The sequence below is a fragment of the Diadema antillarum genome, unplaced genomic scaffold (genome assembly GCF_040938485.1).
Source record: "Diadema antillarum isolate AM-2024a unplaced genomic scaffold, OU_Dant_1.0 scf00000227, whole genome shotgun sequence".
Lineage (NCBI taxonomy): Eukaryota > Metazoa > Echinodermata > Echinoidea > Diadematoida > Diadematidae > Diadema > Diadema antillarum.
The window spans coordinates 150003-172543 of NW_027271116.1; the positions used below are offsets into that span (position 1 = coordinate 150003).

Genomic DNA, 22541 nt, shown 5'->3' on the forward strand with positions numbered 1-22541 from the left:
AGTTCTCCGGGGGTAGTTATCCGAGGGGGTAGTTATCTAGGGGTAGTTATCCGAGGGGTTTGATAGTTATCCAGGGGGTAGTTTTCCTAAGGGGGAATTGCCTGGGGGGGGGGGGTGATTGCCCTAGGACTAGGAGGGTAGTTGTCCGGGGGTAGTTGTCCTAGGGGGTAATTACCCTAGAGGGTAATTGCCCTTGGAGGGTAGTTGTCCGGGGGGTAGTTGCCCTAGGGGAAATTTTCCTTGGGGGTAATAATCCGGGTGGTAGTTATCCGGAGGGTGGTTTTCCAGGGGGTAGTGTTCCTAGACCCCATGTGGGACCTACTTAAAACAAGGTACATCAGAACCCCTTAATTATTTCAAACGAAAAAAGAAGGAATTAAAAAGAAAATGCTACAATTGGAAATACTCTGAGCAGGCATATTATTCAGTGCACTTTCAAGGTTAAGCCTACTTTAGTAGATCCAGGGGTCCGCTGAAGCTTAATTGGAATCAATAGAGGGTGCAGATTTTTGTTTTTCTTTTTTTAAAACCAGCTGCATATTTACATTTTTTCTAGATACGTTCCAGATATTTTTCCCCAGTGTGATAAAATAGGGGCCCACTTAAAAAAGTATGCAAATGGCACCATGCCCCATTAGAAGTCAACCCCCCCTCCCCCCCCCCCCCCCGACCTGTATGTATCACGTGCGCATGCGCACGATACCGTACACAAGCTTAATTGGATCCTACGACGCGACGTCGTGCGTGGGATCTTTGTACATTTCACTCACGCCACATCAACTAGAACTCTAGGTCTAGCACTTGTCATTGTGACAGAAAGGGAACGACATCTTCTGTGAAATGTAAGTAAAATGGCAGTAGAAAAAGAAAGAAAAAAAGCAATCTTACTATTTCAATTCCAAAGTTAAATACAGTCACTGAGTCAGTGTTCTCATACCATTTAAGCGTATTTATTTACATCTTAGTCCCGTGCACGCATTTTGAACGTATTAAACGAACAATATAGGTTTTTGGTTTTGCGCACCAAATCAGCAAATGAACTAAAACTTTACGCCTCGATTGTAGCAGTGTACTACTGTAAAGTAGGTTTGTTTTCTATCGACTTCATGAATGCATGTGTGAATCCCTGTTAACTGTAGCTGTACAACATTGACGTAGGGCAAAGCTGCATCCTTCATATGTCACCAGTTGGAAAAACTTTTTTTTTTTTTTTTGTCCCCCATATGAAAACAATGGCCACTCGAACGCTTAGTACACTGACCTAACTATACACAGCCTTGACCGAAAGATCGGTCTGTATCTGTCCGTCGGGGAATGTTCCGCGGAGACTGCGTCTGGCTTCACGGATCCCCTCCGTATACAGACCGAAGTCAATGATTGCGGCCCCTGTGTGGAGCAGTCGCGCACAGATCAAACGTTACGATAAACCAAATTTCAGACAGCTTTTTTACATTCAAACAAGTATGGCATAATTGTACTTGATGTCCCCAGGGTACATCAACGTTTTTTACGTTTAGAAATACGTACGATCATGGAGCGGCTACTGTCGTTGGGAGAGAGATTGCTAGCGGTAGCGCTCTTTTGTAGTTTAGTGTGACCGTGAAAGTAGTTCCAGTTGAACGGGGGTTCGGGGGTGTCCCCCGTATCTAATCTCACATCGTTCGCTATCAAAGCTTGAGAGCTAAAGCTCGTCTCTCTATATTTACTTGCACTTGGTGCCCCCAAAAACGCGTGAAAGCAGTTCCGGTGAAGTAAAAATGCATTTCTAGCCGCCCTTCATTCACATCGATACCGACACTTAATTTAACCTTGATAGCTAAAAGCTCGTCTCTCTATATTTACTTGCACTTGGTGCCCCCAAACAATCCCCATTATTCAGAAGTTTGTATTCCACTAACCCCGTTTTCCCCTCTTTTTCTAGTTCTAGCCGCGCAAGCCTTCATTTACATCGATAGCGAATTAAGCTTGATATAGCTAAAGCTCGTCTCTCTATATTTACTTGCACTTGGTGCCCCCAAAAACGCGTGAAAGCAGTTCCGGTGAAGTAAAAAAAACATTTCTAGCGGCCCTTCATTCACATCGATACCTAATTTAACCCTGATAGCTAAAGCTCGTCTCTCTATATTTACTTGCACTTGGTGCCCCCAAACAATCCCCATATTTCAGAACGTTTATTCAGAAGTTTGTATTCCACTAACCCCGTTTTCCCCTCTTTTTCTAGTTCTAGCCGCGCAAGCCTTCATTTACATCGATAGCGAATTAACCTTGATAGCTCGAGCTCGTCTCTCTATATTTACTTGCACTTGGTGCCCCCATAACTTTTTTTTGTTCCGCGATATACGGTATCACGCGCGGATAGATATCTCAAGTTCGTGCATGCTGTAGCATGCGAGAGGGTTGCGAGAGATCGCACGGGAAGCAAAACCCAAGCGATCTCTACAGTAAGCTTGATAGCTAGAGCTCGTCTCTCTATATTTACTTGCACTTGGTGCCCCCATAACTTTTTTTCTTCCGCGATATACGGTATCACGCGCGGATAGATATCTCAAGTTCGTGCATGCTGTAGCATGCGAGAGGGTTGCGAGAGATCGCAAGGGAAGCAAAACCCAAGCGATCTCTACAGTAAGCTTGATAGCTAGAGCTCGTCTCTCTATATTTACTTGCACTTGGTGCCCCCATAACTTTTTTTCTTCCGCGATATACGGTATCACGCGCGGATAGATATCTCAAGTTCGTGCATGTTGTAGCATGCGAGAGGGTTGCGAGAGATCGCAAGGGAAGCAAAACCCAAGGGATCTCTACAGTAAGCTTGATAGAGCTCGTCTCTCTATATTTACTTGCACTTGGTGCCCCCATAACTTTTTTTCTTCCACGATCTGCCGAATCACACGCGGATGGATATTTCAGGTTTGTGAATGAATAGATTGCGACGACAGGGATGCTATTCCTAAGGTAAAAACGCTGATGTCCCCTGGGGGCATCAAGTACAATTATGCCACAAGTATGACATGACATGACACATTATGCAGCAATATTTGGGATAAATTTCTCACATTGTGCAATCGAAATACTCACATAACCTCGGTTATAATGCAGAAATTTTATCGATATCGCAACATCGCCGTTCGCGAGCAGTAAGTCGCCATTTTGAATCTGTAACAATTGCTAAGCCAATCACATGCGAGGTACCTGTTTTAGTCAAACAAACACGTAGAAACTACCTCGCATGTGATTGGCTAATAGATTCATAGTGTATGTTTCTGCAGTTTGAATGTGACGACGCGACAGGCTGTGTTTTACGTTGAAAATTCTCCTAAAATGTTGGATTATTCATTAATCTGGTGAGTGTAACGTATTCTTAAAAAAATAAATTCACCATACAAGCTTAAATTTGCCGACCTAGGGCCGTGAATTAGACGCAATCGAGAAGGGTGAGGTACCTCACCCAATTTTCCATAGAGACAGTGGTTAAGAACATCCACACAGCAATGGGTACTGCAACCTTCCGTCTGTCTACGGAGGACAGCGTTAATGGCAAAATATAAAAGAGTCCTCCGGACAGACGGATCTTTCTGTCTATACACAGCCCTGCCAGCTGTCGCTGTACACAAGTGCAAGTCGCGACTATCACTGACCTATGGTGGCCCAATTGTTCGACTGGCCACCCTGCACCCTGCGGCGCGAGGCCTTTACTCGTAGTACCTTGTTGTTATTATACTTCAAATTAGACAGAAAGATCCGTCTGTCCGGAGGACTCTTTTTATATTTTGCCATTATGGCATTAACGCTGTCCTCGTAGACAGACGGAAGGTTGCAGTACCCATTGCTGTGTGGATGTTCTTAACCACTGTCTCTATGGAAAATTGGGTGAGGTACAGTACCTCACCCTTCTCGATTGCGTCTAATTCACGGCCCTAGGTCGGCAAATTTAAGCTTGTATAGTGACATTAGCTTTTTAAGAATACATTAAACTCACCAGATTAATGAGTAATCCAAAATTTTAGTAGCATTTTCAACGTAAAACACAGCCTGTCGCGTCGTCACGTTCAAACTGCAGAAACATACACTATGAATCTATTAGCCAATCACATGCGAGGTAGTTTCTACGTGTTTGTTTTACTAAAACACGTACTAGTACCGCGCATGTGATTGGCTTACAGATTCAAAATGGCGACTTACAGCTTTCGAACGGCGATGTTGCGATATCGATAAAATGTCTGCGTTATAACCGAGTTTATGTGAGTATTTCGATAGCACAATTGAGAAATTTATCCCAAATATTGCTGCATAATGTGTCATGTCATGTCAAACTTGTTTGAATGTAAAAAAGCTGTCTGAAATTTGGTTTATCGTAACGTTTGATCTGTGCGCGACTGCTCCACACAGGAGCCGCAATCATTGACTTCGGTCTGTATACGGAGGGGATCCGTGAAGCCAGACGCAGTCTCCGCGGAACATTCCCCGACGGACAGATATAGACCGATCTTTTGGTCAAACTTCGAATGCGCAAGGATGCCTGGAATCTGGATGGATACGTGCATTCCCACACATTTGATAACGAAGTCATTACATTAGTGATTGCTGTATCAGTGTATGGATGTATAAAACTTGTATAGGTAGGAGGTCTTGCCCTACAGTTAAAGCAAAAGTAGTCCACTGTTTAAGTTACATTGTTTTTCAAATTGTATTTTTTTATAGCCGTGAACATTTTATTATAAAGTTTTTTTCACTCTTAAATGTTTTATGACATACAATTACAAATGCATTCGCATGTTCATTTGTGTTGATTCATGATACCCTCAACATTATTTTTGAGGTGAAACAAATATCCAAAAACAATCCATATAATGATATTTATGAATAATTTTTCTTCTATTTTTCTTCAGATTTCTTGGATATGCCCGCAAAAAAACAACAATAGGTCTTTCAAACCAAGATTCTGTTTGTGACCTCATCTGTCAGTCATTGCTAAAGTACAATGTAATATGATTAACAAAAGACATTTGGAATGACCCCCCCCCCCCCAAGACTGAGCATAACTTGCATTCCCTCACCATGTCTTTTGTTAATCACATTAATGTCACAGAAACATTCAAGCTATGCTAAGTCATGGGGAAGGTGCAGTGTTTTTTGTTAAACATATTAGTATTTTAGCAATGATTGACAGATGAGGTCACAACCAGAATCTTGGTTTAGAAGTTTTTTGTTTGTTTGTTTGTAGGCGTATCCAAGCAATCTGAAGAAAAATAGATGAAAAATAATTTAGAAATACATGGAATGTTTCTAGATATTCGTTTCGCTGCAAAAGTGATATTGAGAGTAGACACTATCATGAATCGATGCAAATCTATGCATTTGTACTGTTAAAGTGGAAATTTTCGTGCATTTCGCACAACCAGAAACTAGCGCGAAAATAAAAGCGCGTGAATATTTTTGCATGCCATATGTTCCAGTGGTTGATATCTTGATTCTGCGGAAATAAAAGCATGCGAAACTCTTCTCACCCGGCCAAGCGCGAAAAATTAGTCGCGTGAAAATATCCACTTTTACAGTATGTCATAAAACTTTAAAGTCTTTCAACAAAGTACTCCTCAGATACCATTTGTAATTTCTGATCACAGAGTTCTTTAGTCAGATGAAGATAACTGTCTTCTACACATTCTACAGTTCTAAACTAGATCTAGATCAATGCCATTCTTTAATCACGTTTGATGCACAGCATCTGGGCAAATACAAGTGTATATATTATCTGTTCTCGTAGAGAAGTACTAATTACTTTTATGTACTGTACTATTACTATTCAAATACAAATGAGATTTATATCAGTGCCGGTACTAAAAGTAGAATAGCAAGATCACACAGTTCCTTTCAAGCCTGCAGCAGATGCAGACTTCCTTAAATCTTCGTTTGCAAAACAACACAATGATTCCGTATTTCATGAAATTGGTTCAAGAATGTAGCCAACTGGAAGCGCTGAAATGAGTCACGTGTGCGCTCATGATTTTCTTACTAACATCCACGTCCGTGCAAAAAGTGTGCACGGCGTGTTATCCTATGGGACATTGCAGAGAAAGCGTAAACTGCTCAGTCACTGACGTCACAATGTTTACACTAGCAGTGCACACTCAATCAGTTGTTACAAGTGCGTTGTGCGCTACTATACTCGCTGTCAATCTTGTAAACAACTTCTAGTTCAGGCTGCCAGCCGGCCTTTCTTGTGCATAACATGTGCAGTGGCGTACGTATACTCCTATACGTACTTGTAGGGGATTTCCGAGTGCGACGTGTGTAAATGTGTGGGATGAACATCTTCGGACATCTTGACTTGCACTCTCGGGTATTTACATTGTAGTGCAACATGTTTTACAATTGCGACTGTGCGCCTCAAAACGAACATAAAGTCGCACACACTGATTTTGCGTGAGGACTGAAAATAAGTGAAATGGGTCAACCTAGCCGAACTTGACTTTTTCATATTTTCTGAAAGAGCAGGTCTTCTTTTACATTATGCTAAAATTTGGTATCATAAAACGGGCTGGAAAGTGTGCTTTTTAAGCAGTTTATCTCGATCATTTTTGGTAAAATAGTGTGATTAGGTGTGTCTTTAGAATCTCTTTTTCATTTCTGAAAAACCTTGTCCACACTCTTCACTTTCAACTCTAATAACTTTTGAAAGGATGATACTACTGCTTTGAAAGTTGGCATTAATTATGGACAGAATGTGTTAATGAGGCATGCTTGATTTCAGTTTAAGGGCAAGTCCAAGATAATGTCCCCTCAGATGCTCAAAATTCATCTTGATTTAATCGAAAAGTTATTGATATCATGTTGTAGCCAAAGAGTTAAATTATATATTTCCAGCAAAGAAAATATTGAATTATGCAAATTTATGCGAGAAATATGACCTTAATTTGCATAAAGTAAAAACAAACCTTACGTATGGGACAAATTAAAAATATTCATATAAAATCAGTTGAATTTGTCCTTGACCTAGTTCCTTTATGGACATGACCCCTGTATGAGCTAGTATAATTTCCAATTGGTAAGACAAGGTCAGCACATTAATTATGCAAATTATGCACTTTCCCAGAACGAAGTGTCCCATACGTAAGGATTTGAGTATGTTTTTTTAAGTTTTCTCTGAAGATTTCTAACATTGACCAATCATACTTCAGGAAGTTCTAATTTATTCATTTTAACTCCAGATTAGCAAAACTAAATGTGGAAATTTAATTAGTCCTTCGTCTTATAACTAATTAAAGTTTGCTTTCGTATGGGACAAATGCCTTACGTATGGGACATTACATGCAAAGTGAATGGGAAAACCGCCTTTTGACATGGATGCTATATGTCCTTACATTTGTTTGGTTAATGGTTATCTTTGCACCTACTCTGAAGGATATGTCTATATATCTGCCTCTCCTACTCAGTTGACCTCAGGGAGAGTGTAAGAACAGCATTATTGAGTCATTCTATGATTAAGAAAGGAAAATAAAGAATATTCATTTATTTTCTTATTTTCATTACAGGCTGTGCAGCTGGTCTTCAATTACATTTGTAGCATTCCTCCCTTTAACATTTTGATATTGGATATTTTCTTAATTCAGTTATCATTTTCAACTTTACCTCTCTACAAAATGACTTTGTCCAAGAGAATGGGATTCTCTGAGTGTCATTTTAGGTGCAGTACATTGTTCAGCATGTACTACAGGCTGTACAGCCTCAAAAGGGAAATCAAAACAATTGTGCTTGTGGAGCTCATCAATGACAACATTACAGGTCTTACTGAATAGAAAAATCACTTGAGGTGACAGCAGGTAACTTTGTCATTACTAGAGTTGATAGCAAAGGAAAAACCCTACGAGAATACTTTTTATTTTGATATGATGTTTAATATTTCAACTGCACACCCTCAGAATATGTCATGACTTTATCAAGGTCATGAACATGATTTCTGAAAATCCGGTAAAATGAAGACTATAGTTTACATTTACCATGAACCACAATATTAATACTGGTTTTCTGGTTGGAGTGCTAAAAACACAAACTGCACAAAAATAGGGAATTCATTTTTTTTTTCTATTTGGTGTTTGAGGAGACAGTACTATGTGCGCTGAGACACCTTCATCAAATCATACTTACTTTTTACCCCACATCTACACAATTATCAACATACATTGCAATCTGGTAGTGTATGATCAAATGAGGTTATTAGAATTTATCAAAATTGTAAGTTTCAGATCAGTGAGTTACTTAAGTGTTTCAAATCTAGAATTACATTTTCCCTTCAGATTTGAATACAAATGATAATCTTTCCTGTTTCACTACCCAAGCATTATGTATGTACAAAGTATCAACACAAATTTTGTGGTCTTTGGTTTCATAGACTTGAAGCCATGCAATTTGAGGAAAAAAAAGCCAGCATAGGTACATACATTCTTCTGTCTCTTTGTTCTACCACGGCTTTTAAAGTCTAAAAGTTTCATTAAAATTTGATTGATTTTGCAGAAGCTAAAATTCACATGGCAAAACATGATGATTACAGAGCAAAATGAATTACTCTTGTTGTTGTGTTTTGTGCTGCATTTCAAACAATTATAGAGCTCTATAAAAACTTAGACAACTTGCAAGGTAAGCCTAGAACTACTGAAAGTACCCACTTCAAACTGTATTTGCAAATTACACTGTACAATGTACATGACATTTGATTTTACAGTTGAAATAAATCAAGACTACAAATTAGTCATGATACATGTGCATGTATGCTACATCAAGGTCACAAGCTAGAATTCGTGCATCTTTTTTTTTTCAATTGATAAAAATATTGACCAGAGTATTACAAATGGGCTAGAAATAGAGTGTCAGTATATACTGTATCTGTATATATGTATAGACATCGTGAGGACAGTGTTAATGCATGACGGAATCCAAACTAAGATATTTAATTGTAAATTGGTAATTACTTTTATTTGTCTTATTTTAGCTTTTGTTAGGTACCTGAACTGGGAAAGCACCTACTTAGCAGTCTATTTCAATTGTTAAACGTTGTACATAGTATGATTTGTGGAACTGAATATGACACTATGGGAAAATTCAAAGTCATCCCATGAATACACTTGTGCACTAAAGACATATGTCCCATACGTAAGTTGAGCCATGTCCCATACGTAAGGTGTACTTTCGTTAATTAAACCAACTTCATGAAAAAATGCTTTATTCTTTTGCAATGAAACTTTGCTGAAAGATACTTCAGTATTGTACCTTTCTTCACTTCTAAACAGAACTTGATCAATAAGGCACTTTCAGAGAACTTTCAAGTCAAACCTTTTTTTGAAAAATCCAGTTTTTCTCTGGTCCCATACGTAAGTTGCCATATTTTTCTTAATAAAATAATTAACCCAAGGTCAAATGACATCAAACTTAAACACAATGTTCTTCTCAGGGATACCAGTCATCCTGATGATAAACAGTAAAATCCAAGAGCTCCTTCATTACTTTTCAGAGGTTTGAAATCTCTGAATGTCCCATACGTAAGGTGCGCGATATCTTGGACTTGCCCTTAATCTGATAATCCCTTCATTGTTACTCTGGTGGTTTACTTCCTGATTTTTGTCCCATTTATCGCACAGCCAACATGGTTTGGTAAAGATTAAGCGCTTGAATAGACACTACTTCAGAGCCTCTTTTCTCAGTTCACACTTTTCCTGAGTTTGTGCTTTCTTTCCAATATTTAGATAGGTTAGAAGAGTCCATTTGATTTGAGTTATACATCATTTTAAAGCTTAAAGTCTGCTCTTTCAGAATATGGTCTTAACTAAAAATTCATGTCTGGCGACTTTTTGTTTGTTTTGAGGTGCAGGGTCACAATTGTAAATACCCTCGAGTGCGCTACATCTCCACTAACGCACTCTCTCCTGTGTATTATTTGTATAATATCACGACTGAAGAGATCCTCGTCATTTGATTGGTCGTTTGACATTGATCATTCGGCCCATTTCACTATGACGTCATCATTCGTGCATTGTGGCTCCATTTACCGTGCAATTTTGGATCCATACAATTTGCTCCATTGCACGCTCACTGAGAGCCCGGCTGGCACACTATGCGTGTCACACGCTTGCCTTTGCAGTGTGTGTGTATGCGACAGCGCGCTAGCGTAAAGCGCTCAGTAAGCACTCTTACGATTTCAGATTCTCTCTTGTTTATAAATTAATAAAACGTCAAATGAGAAGGATCTATTTTAGGCGTTATACAAAACAAATACAGTGGAAACTCGATATAACGAGATGGTCGGGACCGAGTCATTTTCCTCGTTATAGCCGATATCTCGTTATATCAGTAGGCATAAAAAAAGGCATAACATAAAGACATTAATTTGCACATGTGGGACTACCCATCATATTTCAATCAATACTGATAACTTGATATTGTGTGTGAGGGAATTACTCACCTTTATGGGTAAGAAGATGTTTTTCGCCAAGGAAATCCAATATCAAGAATGTGTTTCTTTTTAATTGTAGATGTTTGAATTTGTAAATTTATATAGCTTGCGATTGTATCAAGATTGTCTGTGGATTGGTATGTGGTTGTCGTATGGGTATGTGTTGTGTGGAAAGCTTGAATATGGTCTGCACAATGCTGTGTGTGTATGTGACACATTCTGTATGTACATTATGACTGCGTGTGTGTGAAGATGGGGAATTCCCTAAGTAGAAGGCCAATCACAGCATCAGATTGCCTCACACTTGCTAAACGTCATGATGATGTCATGAATACATATGGCCGTCCCACCACATTTCCTGCATGTGTCAGTGTGCGCGCAGACACACACTTACACGTACAACATGCAGTGCTAGCTGGAGTGCACTGAAGAAAATTATTTTGTGTGTACAAGACAGTTTTTGGCGCATCAAGCTTTACAATCTCTGAAGATGATAGCACAGGCGAAGTAAAGCTTTACCGAAGGCATTTTGCTTTACCTCGCTATAGTAGGTTTGATTTACTATGTTTTTCTTTGTTTGGAAGTCACAAAATTTGTCTCGTTATAGCAGTTATTTCGTTATAGCCGATCTCGCTATAAGAGTAGCATTTTACATAGACTTGTGTGGAAGGAAATTTGGGACCGAGAAAATTTCCTCGTTATAACCGATATCTCGTTATAGCAGTGTTCGTTATACCGAGTTTCCCCTGTAATAATAAATGTTTTTCATTCGTGCAATGGACAAAATATTTCATTTGGTGAAAGATGAAATGTTTGATCCATTCAACTCGGCTGCGCCTCGTTGAATGGATCATTTCATCTTTCACCTCGTGAAATATTCTGTCCATTGCACTCATAAACATTCATAGCACGATGATTGAATCTTCTAGTCATTGCAGCAGGGTACCAGTACCACATCGTAAGTCATCTTACTTTACTTGGAGTTTACTTGGATGTAGAGATGTAAAGTGTTGCTTACTGGCCCCTCCAGTTTCACTATCCCTCTTATATGGACTGTACAAATGTACTTTATAGTGGGATATCTGTATCACCAGTGTTTCTCAAGGATAGTTTTTAACATGTTGACACTTGATTATCAAACCAATGTCTGGCAATGAGTTCCAGTTGTGATCAGAGAAGGGCTTGTGATGCAACATACATTGTACATTGTATCTGGATCTTGGTTTTCTAACTTTCATGCTGTATCATAATATGGGCTTTAGAATCTGTGCGATCAGATTGGTCAATTGCCATGCATTGATTTTTTACTGATCCACACTGAGCCATGCATCTGGTAAAATCCGAATGCATGGCTCAAGTCTTGTACAGTGTTGTAACATTAGGTGTATTGGATGCATGATGGGGAAAATGGTTGTATTTCATGAATTTATGGGCCCATTTTATTACACAAATGATGCACAGGCCTATTTCGTGGATCACTGAAAATTGGATGCTCCACTCTGTCCTGTACATCATTTGTATACTGGCCTCTGGTTCTAGAGTGTTTACCAATTAGAAAAATCCATGTACTTTTGTACCTGGTACATCTACAGTAGGTGGTCAATTCCAAACGTTCTTGATCTTATAGGTTTGTAGAACCTCTGCTCTTTGTCTCCAATATGCAATTGTCTCAATCAGTCTTTCTGGATACCCCATGTGGCGAACATTTGGGAGTTGGGCAAGAGAAGTCTAAAGCTTGCTCCATTGCTGAAATAAAAAATGCATATAGACAGGAATATTGCTGGATATGGCCAGCAGCTCTGTGTCATGAAATGATCACAAGATGAATTCAAGCTCGGTCATGCATGGTATAGAAGATATAGGTCCTACAGTGTAATACCAAGAGAGCACAAACATTGATCAAAGCTGAAAACCCTGAACAGAAATGAAATATTTGCTGTTACAATCTGACATCTCCTATCTGGCTTCCCTTTATCTGGATTTTTTTTTCTTTCATCCAGATGCAATGTCAGCATGATTTTTTTTTTTCTCAATCTAATAATTACGGGGTGAAGGGTGATTTGAAACTCAAACAAGATTCCTACACAAACTCACATGAATTAAATATCATTCCTAACCATAATTAACATACATTTACATCAAATTTTCATCTAAATGACATGCATTCAGATATTCACTACCCCCAAATAACGACAAGAACATGGACAGAACACAGTACAGGCAATCATTCATTGAGCAAACAGAGAAATGTGAACACAGTCCAGCTGACGAGGATGTGACGCATTCACGCAAAATTGATATAGGGTACGTATGTGGTCGTCTTATTCTCATTGCCGACTTACATGTACATGTAGGTCACATGCACAGCCGTCGATATGACAAGACTCGCATTAGTTTGAATTAGTTGGGCGATGAATGATAGTACTAGCACTCACAATTTGTACACACACTTACAATCACACACAAGCTTTACTCAATGGCATTGTGCCAAGCATTGTTTCCTGTACTGTGTTTAAGCATCAGTCTAACAATGGTTGACTTTACCGAGCCTTGATAGAAGTTTGAAATCAAGTTTAGTCCACTCCTTCTGTTTCTTTCCAAGACCTTCTTGATACATTTCTCAATATTCAAGTCTTCAGGTATGACAACACATTGATTTCATTGTAAAAGCAAAACAAAACAACAAAGACCTGTTTATAATTTTGTGTTAATAGCAAGGAAAGAGTTTCTAAAGTGTATGCTACAGCCATGTCTGCAATAGGTTACTTGTGCATGTACAGTGGAGTGGATGCGGTAGCTACCATTGGGTAGGCAGCTGCATGTAGTTTATATCGAGTGTCCCATATCTAGCCAGATCCCTTACGCGGATGAGCGCCGGTCTCAACCTGTCCGGATAAGAGAGGTCGGACCGAAGTCATAACTTAGTAGAGGATAAACACTAACTAATGCACACCTGCGTCATGCGACTTATAGCAGGATCTAATGATTAAGTCTTTGATACTTAATAGTTTATTGCTTCCTTTCAGCTGCAGCTTCTTTGCCATCACACAACAGATCAACATGGATGTCTCATGGATTAAGATGGAGGTCAAAGAAGATGAGGACAAAAATGAAGCAGAATATGCATCACAGTGGACAAAGGACTTTGTGGAAGACATCAATGAAGCAGGTAGTATTTTTTTTTCTGCCAAACTGAAGCAGTTTCTGTCAAACTTTGATTGGCTTTGCCAAAGGATCCAAAAATAGGTGACGGCTTAGCCGGAAAAACTGAGATGGAAGTCAGATCATAAAAATTGGTCAAAACTATCAAATTTCTGTTTTGGCATAATGTTGTTGCCTAATGTTTTGTCCATCATCTGCAGCAGTATCAAAGCTAAATGTACAGAGGAAAGGCAAGAAATTAGGAATTTTCTGGGCCATTATTTTCTGCCCTCAGTGGAACAGAAACGTGTCTAAATATCTGGATTTAGTGCCGCAGATAGACTATGCCCCTGGCAACAAGGGAGTGATTTTATTGGTCAATGCGTGGCATCTTCACAGATTGGTCGAGCATACACTGCTGGCGCTATTGTAAGCTTGAATGAACATCACAAAGGTTGCTATGAGCAGACCTTCTATTGTCAAGAGGTGAAATGAAAAATGTCTTACCTGCCCTTGATCACAATAGCATCAGAAAGAATACTTTGAAGGTAGTTTTCTTAAAACACTGGTTATACAAAGTTACACATTTTACCAAACATGAAGGGCACCTCAAGGTCAAAGGTCACAGGCAGAGGTTAATGAACTTTAGGGCCCAATGTTAAGTTTTTAGGACACATTTCGTTTATGGCTCGTAACTTTTGATGTTTCTGTCTGTTTGTGACCAAACTTAGATGGTAGATGTTCCTTGGGAAGTTGAAGGTTACCACGAAGTCAAAGGTCACAGACAGGGGTCAACAAACTTTTAGGGTCCAATGTTAAGTTTTTATGGCACGTTTTGATTATGGCTCATAACTTTTGATCCCTTTGTCTGTTTGTGACCACATTTGGATAGTAGATGTCCCATAGGGAGGTGAAGGTCATCACAAGGTCAAATGTCACAGACAGGGGTCAACAAACTTTTAGGGCCCAACGTTAGTTTTTAGGGTGCATTTCGATTGTGGCTCATAACTTTTAATCCCTTTGTCCGTTTGTGACCAAACTTGGATGGTAGATGTCCCTTGGAAAGTTGAAGGTTACCACAACGGCAAAGGTCACAGACAGGGGTCAACAAACTTTAGCGCCCAATGTTAAGTTTTTATGGTGCATTTTGATTATGGCTCATAACTTTTTATCCCTTTGTCCGTTTGTGACCAAACTTGGATGGTAGATTCCTTTGGGGAGGTGAAGGTCATCCCGAGGTCAAAGGTCACAGAAAGAAGTCAACAAACTTTTAGGGCCCAATGTTAAGTTTTTATGGCGCGTTTCGATTGTGGCTCATAACTTTTGATCCCTAAGTGCTTTTGTGACCAAACTTTACAATAGACGGTAGATGTCCCTTTGGGAATTAAAGGTCATCACAAGGTCAAAGGTCACAGAAAGGGGTAATTTTTGGGGCCCATTAAGTTTTTATGGCGTGTTTCGATAATGGCTCATAACTTTTGATCCCTTTGTCCGTTTGTGACCAAACTTGGATGGTAAATGTCCCTTGGGGAGTTGAAGGTCACCACGAGGTCAAAGGTCACAGGCGGGTAAATGAACTTCTGGGAGTAAGAAAAACATTAATTTCTTGTACGCAAATGGGCGAGACAAAATTTGGCACTTGCCTTGTTTGAATTGCATCACTGATCTAGTTCAAGCATTTTGATGAGGACAGGTCATTTATCCGTTTCCCAGAAATACATGTAATTCCAATAGAATGAATTGGTTTTATGATGTACACGGTACGTCTTCATGAATGGTGCCAGTAACTTCTCATTCCATACATTCCATGTTTGTCTTTCAACTCCCAGTTGCAGAAGAATGTGATACCCACCTGTGTCCACCTTCCTCCATTCCAAGACTCAAGATGGAAAGAGAAGTCTGTGTCAGGACTTACAAGCTACCTCTGTGTGAAGATTGTGGTGAAGGGTTTGAAAGCAATGAAGATTTCAGACAGCACCTGATGACAAGACATGGATCCAGACACACCCAAGAGAGCCCCACCCCACCATGCGATGGTGATGATCAGAATGTAGCCAACATACATCATTCTACTACAAGCACAGTTTCTGATGACAGAACGTTTGTTGTCACACAAAGAGAGCAACTTCATAGTCACCAAGCTGACAGTGAAGCCATTTCCACTGGACTGGTAGAGTATCAACTGGTAGAGTTCAAAGTGGAACCTCCATCTGAACCTGTAGAGTTCCCCACTGAGGTAACTGTCAAGGTTGAACCTCTGCCTCCAGGAGACCTGCACACACAAGAAGCAGTCAACCTCTACAACAACTGCAACAACTGTGTTGGTAAGTTGGTAACAGAGAGAGCAAAGATATGCCCCTTATGAGTAGGTGAAAGCTTCCAAGTTTTATTAGGAAGAATTTTGGTACAATGAATGTAGAAGGAAACTAACAGGCCTGAAGTTGACCCAGCATGCCATTATTCATGCTTAAAGGACAAGTTCACCTTCATAAACATAAGGATTGAGAGAATGCAGCAATATTAGTAGAACACATCTGTGAAAGTTTGAGGAAAATTGGACAATCGATGCAAAAGTTATGAATTTTTAAAATTTTTGTGTTGGAACCGCTGGATGAGGAGACTACTACACCTTGTGAGTCATTTGCGTACAACAGTATAAAGAAAATGTATAAGAAAATTCAACATATTTTCACTTTTTTCGCATAATAAAAGAGCACTTGACTTGCCTCTTTCTAAAGGCAGGGGGAATAATATTACCCATAACATTTGTCGGTAACGAGTCAGGGGAATGTGTACTTTTTTCAAAAGATGGAATTTTGTGAAATTCTCTTTATATTTTCCTTATATTGTTGTACGCATGTGACATCTAAGTTATTCATACACTGCAGTAGTCTTCTCATCCAGCGGGTACTGCACAAAAACTTCAAAAATTCATAACTTATGAACGGATTGTCTGATTTTCCTCAAACTTTCAATGATGTGTTCTACTAATATTGCTACTTTCTCTCAAACCTTATGTTTATTAAGGTGAACTTGTCCTTTAATACCTTGGTACTTTAAAAATAACCTTTGTAGTAGGGCAGATATGTAACAAAATTTGGTCGAGATGCTCACATCCGGCAGAAAGAATGAAATTTTGCATATAGGGGTATTTTGGGGCGCTGATTTCAAATATTGCCGGATCCAAGAGATCTGACCACGGGGTCGGCCGCCATTTTGAATTCCTATATGGCTGCCATCACAACACAAATTTAACGATCCCTATCTTCAGTTCTGAATGACCTGTGGCACCAAAATTTGGTACACATGAGCGTTTTGACACATTGATTCTGCTGACAGATTGATTTGAAGTGTCTGACAAACATCGAATGACTGCCATTTTGAATTCCAATATGGCCGCCTCGATGAAATATTTAAAATCCCTATCTCGATTTCTAAGTGGTGAGTGACGTTGAAATTAGGTGTAAACAAGTATTTTATTAAACATACTGAGTTAAAATATGTACTTATATGATGTGTCTGACAAACGTAATGGCTGCTATTTTAAATTCCAATGTGGCTACGAAGACAAACACCAACGACAAACATTCACGGGCATGTCAAAAAGTGCAGCAAAAAGGAAGCATAATGCACCTTTCACTGACGTCACAATGTAAATCAGCAGCATGCACTCAATCAGTTACAAACGCGCTCATTCAGGTAGCCTAATTTACAAACCCGAGATAGAGATTTTCAACACTCCAACATGGCAACTTTGTATAAAAATTCAAATTGGCTGCCGTGCAGCTTGTCAGACATATCAAATAAGTCTGTTATTGAAGTCATCATAACTATATGGCATATTAAAACTAATTACGAAATTTACAAGGTTTTTGACAATTTGCTGGAACACCACCTGGTCACTTTTTTTTCCTGTTGTATATAGGATAAAAACCCCTCGAAAAACAAAAATGTCTTTTACAAAAAGTGGACCTTTTGAAAATTTGGGGGGGGGGGGGTCGTATGATCCTGCCGACCCCCCCTTGCATACACCCATGTACGTGTAGTCTGGCTTTACCCGGCATGTCTACACTGCACCAGACATTTTAGAGGGAGGATCAGACCAATCAACCATCTTTACACTCATAAAATCTTGTGATATGAGAAATTGTGGTCGTCTACGCTAGCAAAGGACAAACATCATTAACCCTATTTTAACTGGGCTATTTGAGACCAAGTTTTTACTGGGGGGGGGGGGGGGTCAATTTGACCCTCCCTTCAGATCTCGGCTGCTGATGGCGCGATCTGGATATCAACTACAAGATTACATGGTCATAAAATAGAAAAATATTGATTTTCTCTTTATTACACTATATGTAAATTAATGCATGAAATTTCTATTTTCACCTGCAACTCCGTTCAAAAGACTGAAGGATTCCTTAATTTTTGATTGAGAATTCCTTAAGAGACATCAAAAACTTTCCTTGCTAAGAAATAGCACAATCAAAATCAATTTCTTTTGTTTTTTACTGTTTTAAATTTCTTACGTATTTTGCTGTTTTTTTGACCTTTTGCTTTTTGTTGTTTTTTGATCAAATTTTGTTGCAGGCACTTTTTCAAGTTGATGTACATTAGAATTGATTAATTTTAATGATTAAAAGTGAAAATAATCTAATTTATATCAATTTAACAAAAACACACAATTTGCATTGGATTTCCACATGATATCATGAATTTAAGCCGTTTTTGGGTTGACATGCATATGAAAATTATTATGTTACTTCGGAATGGTGCACCTGGACATAGCAATTTTGGTCTCAAAACATGCGGGAGACTTCAATGAAAAAAGTCACGAAATGACGCGGCGCCATCTTTTCGTGTCACGGAATCGTGGCGCGAAATGTCAAGGGGGGGTCAATTTGACCCCCCCCCCCCCCCCCAGTTAGAATAGGGTTTAAGTGACTGTACTGTTCAAGAAATGTTATGTGTGAGTTTTTGTTTTACAGTTACATGCAGTCCTATTCACTGAGATACAACAACTTTTCAAGGGGGTCCAACTAAGATTTCCCAAGGTCTCCACTTTCCATGTACCCCATCACTGGGAGTATTAGATTTGATCTAAAAAGCATATGAATGTCAGCATCATGCATTGTGAAACTACACCATGCCTATGATTACAGAATTTTGTAACTTACTTAAATGTACATCTACATACAGGAAAGCTGTAAAAGGATGCGAGATGATATGAAATGCTCCCACTGTGTTTTGTTTTGTGTTTTAATACGCATGGTCATACGGTATATGACCATGCATTATACATTTTGATCCCTCAATATATAAATTGACATTGAAAAGTATGTGGCATATAGATAGCTAGATTCAAATTATATGTGTTATACTGAATTGTGGTATAACTCACCTGGGATTTTGACCACTGACAATAAATTAGTGACTGGACAGATTCTTATATTATTGATTTGAGCTCTTCTATGCAATTTTTACTCTATCTTCTCGGAAAAAAAAAATCAATGTTTTACAATCATCAGACTATCTTCTCTAAGTGTATTTTCCCTGTTGTTACCATCAGGACCAATACTCGGCACAGCCACAAAGGCACAACAAACCCCATCCCACGAAGAAGGTTCACAACACCAGGCATACATTGGAGATGCCCCTTTTACCCAGTTCCAGCCACAACCCCCTCCAGACCACCATCATCATCGGCAGCAGCAGTCGGAGGAGGTGTTGACTGGTCTAGCGAGTCAGGTAATGAGATATGAATGCATGCAGTGAAGATGATAGTTTGGATAACAAATTTAGACTTTGCAACTGATTGACAAATTGCCCTACATGTTAACGTAAATAAGCACTGAATTGATCAGTGTTTTAGTAGTAGCCATGATGATAAAAAAATCATGGGCATACATACTTGAGCAGGATTCGAACCTACGACCTCCTGATCAGGCGTCGATGTAGGGCAATTTGTCAATCAGTTGCAATGAAAACATCTCGACAGAAGAATTTCATGAATTTGAATAAATTTAGACTTATTCCTGAGGGCTTCAGAGTCCTGCCGTTTGTCCCCTGGAGGGGCTACTAGTGTGGGCCTTCTTGTAGTAAACTATACATATTTTGCCATTTATTGAATATTCATGTCTAGATTGTAATGAAACTTGGCAAGAATTATTAAAGGCATACGATCGTCATCCCTTCTGGTATGTAAACTCCGAATGACGGAAGTTTGTGCATGCAATTGCACAATGCCAGACTCGGTGCTATATCCATACGTGTGGGACAATGCTGCCACTGAGACACGTGTGTGTCTGTGCGTACGCATCATACACAAACATTTTCTCCGCGAGCTGCGGTGATTGGAGGAGAGAGGCCAGAAGACGCGTGGCTCTTTTGGCCTCTCTTCATGCGCATGTGCACTGAGAGTGTGCGTCCATTCGGAAGTTCTCGGGGCTCGCTCGGACAGCCATTTTGGGTAAGGAGATTTGTAGCACAGAGCTCTTGTAGTCTAGAGTGTTGTTCGCTGACCCATTGAGCCAGCGCTATTCTCATTCGGGGTCACTACATTTGATACAGAATGGGGGAGGCAGCGTGTTGCGTTCGTCTCCATGCCGCACAAACCACTCACCACGATTGTATGCCTTCAAAGATAATATAAAGTTTTGGTACCTCAAAAGTTTTCCTGAATTTTTGTGTTTCAGGTTAAAGTACCTTTCATATAACTGACACTGTGAGACTTACTCGCCCCAAAGTGCTTTCATGTCTCAGTAATCATGCAATTAACTGCGACCAGCAGCCCCAAACAATCTTATCCATTCATGGATTTGAAATTTGTGCGCATGTGATGTGTGCGCATGCGCTGGCTGTAGTATTCAGTGTATGTAGCTCTCCCAAGGTCCTCTTGACCGAGTCACATTCAGTCATCAATTTGAACAGAAAGGGACCTATTGGCAGAATCAAACGTTGCCGAAGCCTGTTCTCAATATTTCAACTTAATTGGTAAGTCTTCAAATTGAAGAAATTTTTGAATTTTAAGTTGATATTTACCCGCGATACTAAATCTGTCATGATCCTAGATGCTACAATGCGAAGGCCCCATTACAATACAATACAATACAATATTAGTATTTCTATAGCGTTCTTACAAATAGTACATATGTATCACAGCACTTGGGCTGCTGGTTGCAGTTAGCTATGCGTACACATGTTTTGTATGGGGCTGCAGGCTGCTGGTTGCAGTTATCATGCAATAATGTGTCGTACAATACGTGTACTACCTCGCCGCGCCGCCGTACGGCAGCGGCTCTGGTACGAAACCATTATTGCATGATTACTAAGACATGAGAGCACTTTGGGGCGAGTAAGTCTCACGTGTTAGTTATATGAAAGGTACTTTAACCTGAAACACCAACTATTAGAAAGACAAGGAAATTCAGGGAAACTTTTGAGGTAGAACTTGTATTATCTTTAAGAGGAGTCAAATTGGGGATTTCACTACTCTTTTCTTCTTTTCTTTTCTTTTTTTTTTTTTGGGGGGGGGGGAGGGGGAGCTCAGGGTAAAGCCTCCTTCAGATATCCTTGTTGATTTTTCTGCCTCTGCCATGCATTGTCACCGGAGGCATAATGTCTTCGGGTTGTCCGTCCCTCCATCTGTCCCTAATTAAGTTTGTGGACAGCATTATTAAACTTAATCTTTCTCAGGCCGGGCTTTTTTGGCTATTTTAAAACACAAGGCAAGTGCCAAATTGTGTCTCGCCCATTCGCGTAAAAGGAATTAACATTTTTTATAACTCCCAGAAGTTAATTGACCTGCTTATGACCTTTGACCTTGTGGTGACCTTCAACATCCTAAGGGACATTAACCATCCAAGTTTGGTCACAAACGGACAAAGGATCAAAAGTACTGAGCCATAATCGAAATGCGCCATAAAAAATAACATTGGGCCCTAAAAATTTGTTGACCCCTTTCTGCGACCTTTGACCTTGTGATGACCTTTAACTTCCCAAGGGACATCTACCGTCCAAGTATGGTCACAAACGGACGTATTGATCAAAAGTTATGAGCCACAATCGAAATGCGCCCTAAAAACATAACATTGGGCCCTAAAAGTTTGTTGACCCCTGTCTGTGACCTTTTACGTTGTGACGACCTTCACCTCCTCAAGGGACATCTTCAGTCCAAGTTTGGTCACAAACGGACATAGGGATCAAAAGTTATGAGCCATAAACGAAATGTGCCCTGAATACTTAATATTGGGCCCTAATAGTTCGTTGACCCCTGTCTGTGACCTTTGACCTTGTGGTAACCTTCAACTTCCCAAGAGACATCTACCATCACCCAAGTTTGATTGCCATTGTAGCAACATGTGCTGAGTTATGTGTGATAAGAGTCTTGCAAGTAAACTTTGACACGTATGACCTCAAATGACCTTTGACCTTATCATGTGACCTCTTATGGCACCATAACATGAAGGTACCCCCAGTGCATCCATCACCCAAGTTTGAGTGCTATTGTAGCAACATGTGTCGAGTTACGAGTGATAAGAGAGTCTTGCAAGTAAACTTTAACGTATGACCTCAAATGACCTTTGACCTTATCCTGTGACCTCCAACGGCACCACAACATGAAGGTACCCCTAGTGCATCTATGACTCAAGTGAGGTTGTAATCCAAGCAACTTATGTGAAGTTATTTGTCAAAAGAGAGTCTTGCAGGTAAACTTTAACATAGAAAAGAGGGTCTTGCACATACCCTTTAATATATGACCTCAAATGACCTTTGACCTCATCACATGACCTCTGACAACACCATAACATGAAGATACCCCTAGTGCTTCTATCACCCAAGTGTGGCTGCCATTGCTGTAACAGTTGCCAAGTTATGCATCATAAGAGAGTCTTGCAGGTAAACTTTAACATTTGTGACGGACGACGGACGACGACGGACGGACGACGGACAGACGACGGAC

General features: G+C 39.7%; 1 protein-coding gene across 1 annotated transcript in view; it reads left to right on the plus strand.

The window, feature by feature from the left end:
- Positions 1–15450: 15450 nt before the first annotated feature.
- The window catches only part of LOC139724766 (uncharacterized), a 59404-nt gene continuing 52313 nt past the window's right edge, over positions 15451–22541 (plus strand). The window contains exons 1-2 of the mRNA XM_071635883.1: positions 15451–15906; positions 19149–19327. Of these exons, the coding sequence (XP_071491984.1) occupies positions 15468–15906; positions 19149–19327 (618 nt within the window). The 5' untranslated portion in view covers positions 15451–15467. The remainder of the gene's footprint in view (positions 15907–19148; positions 19328–22541) is intronic.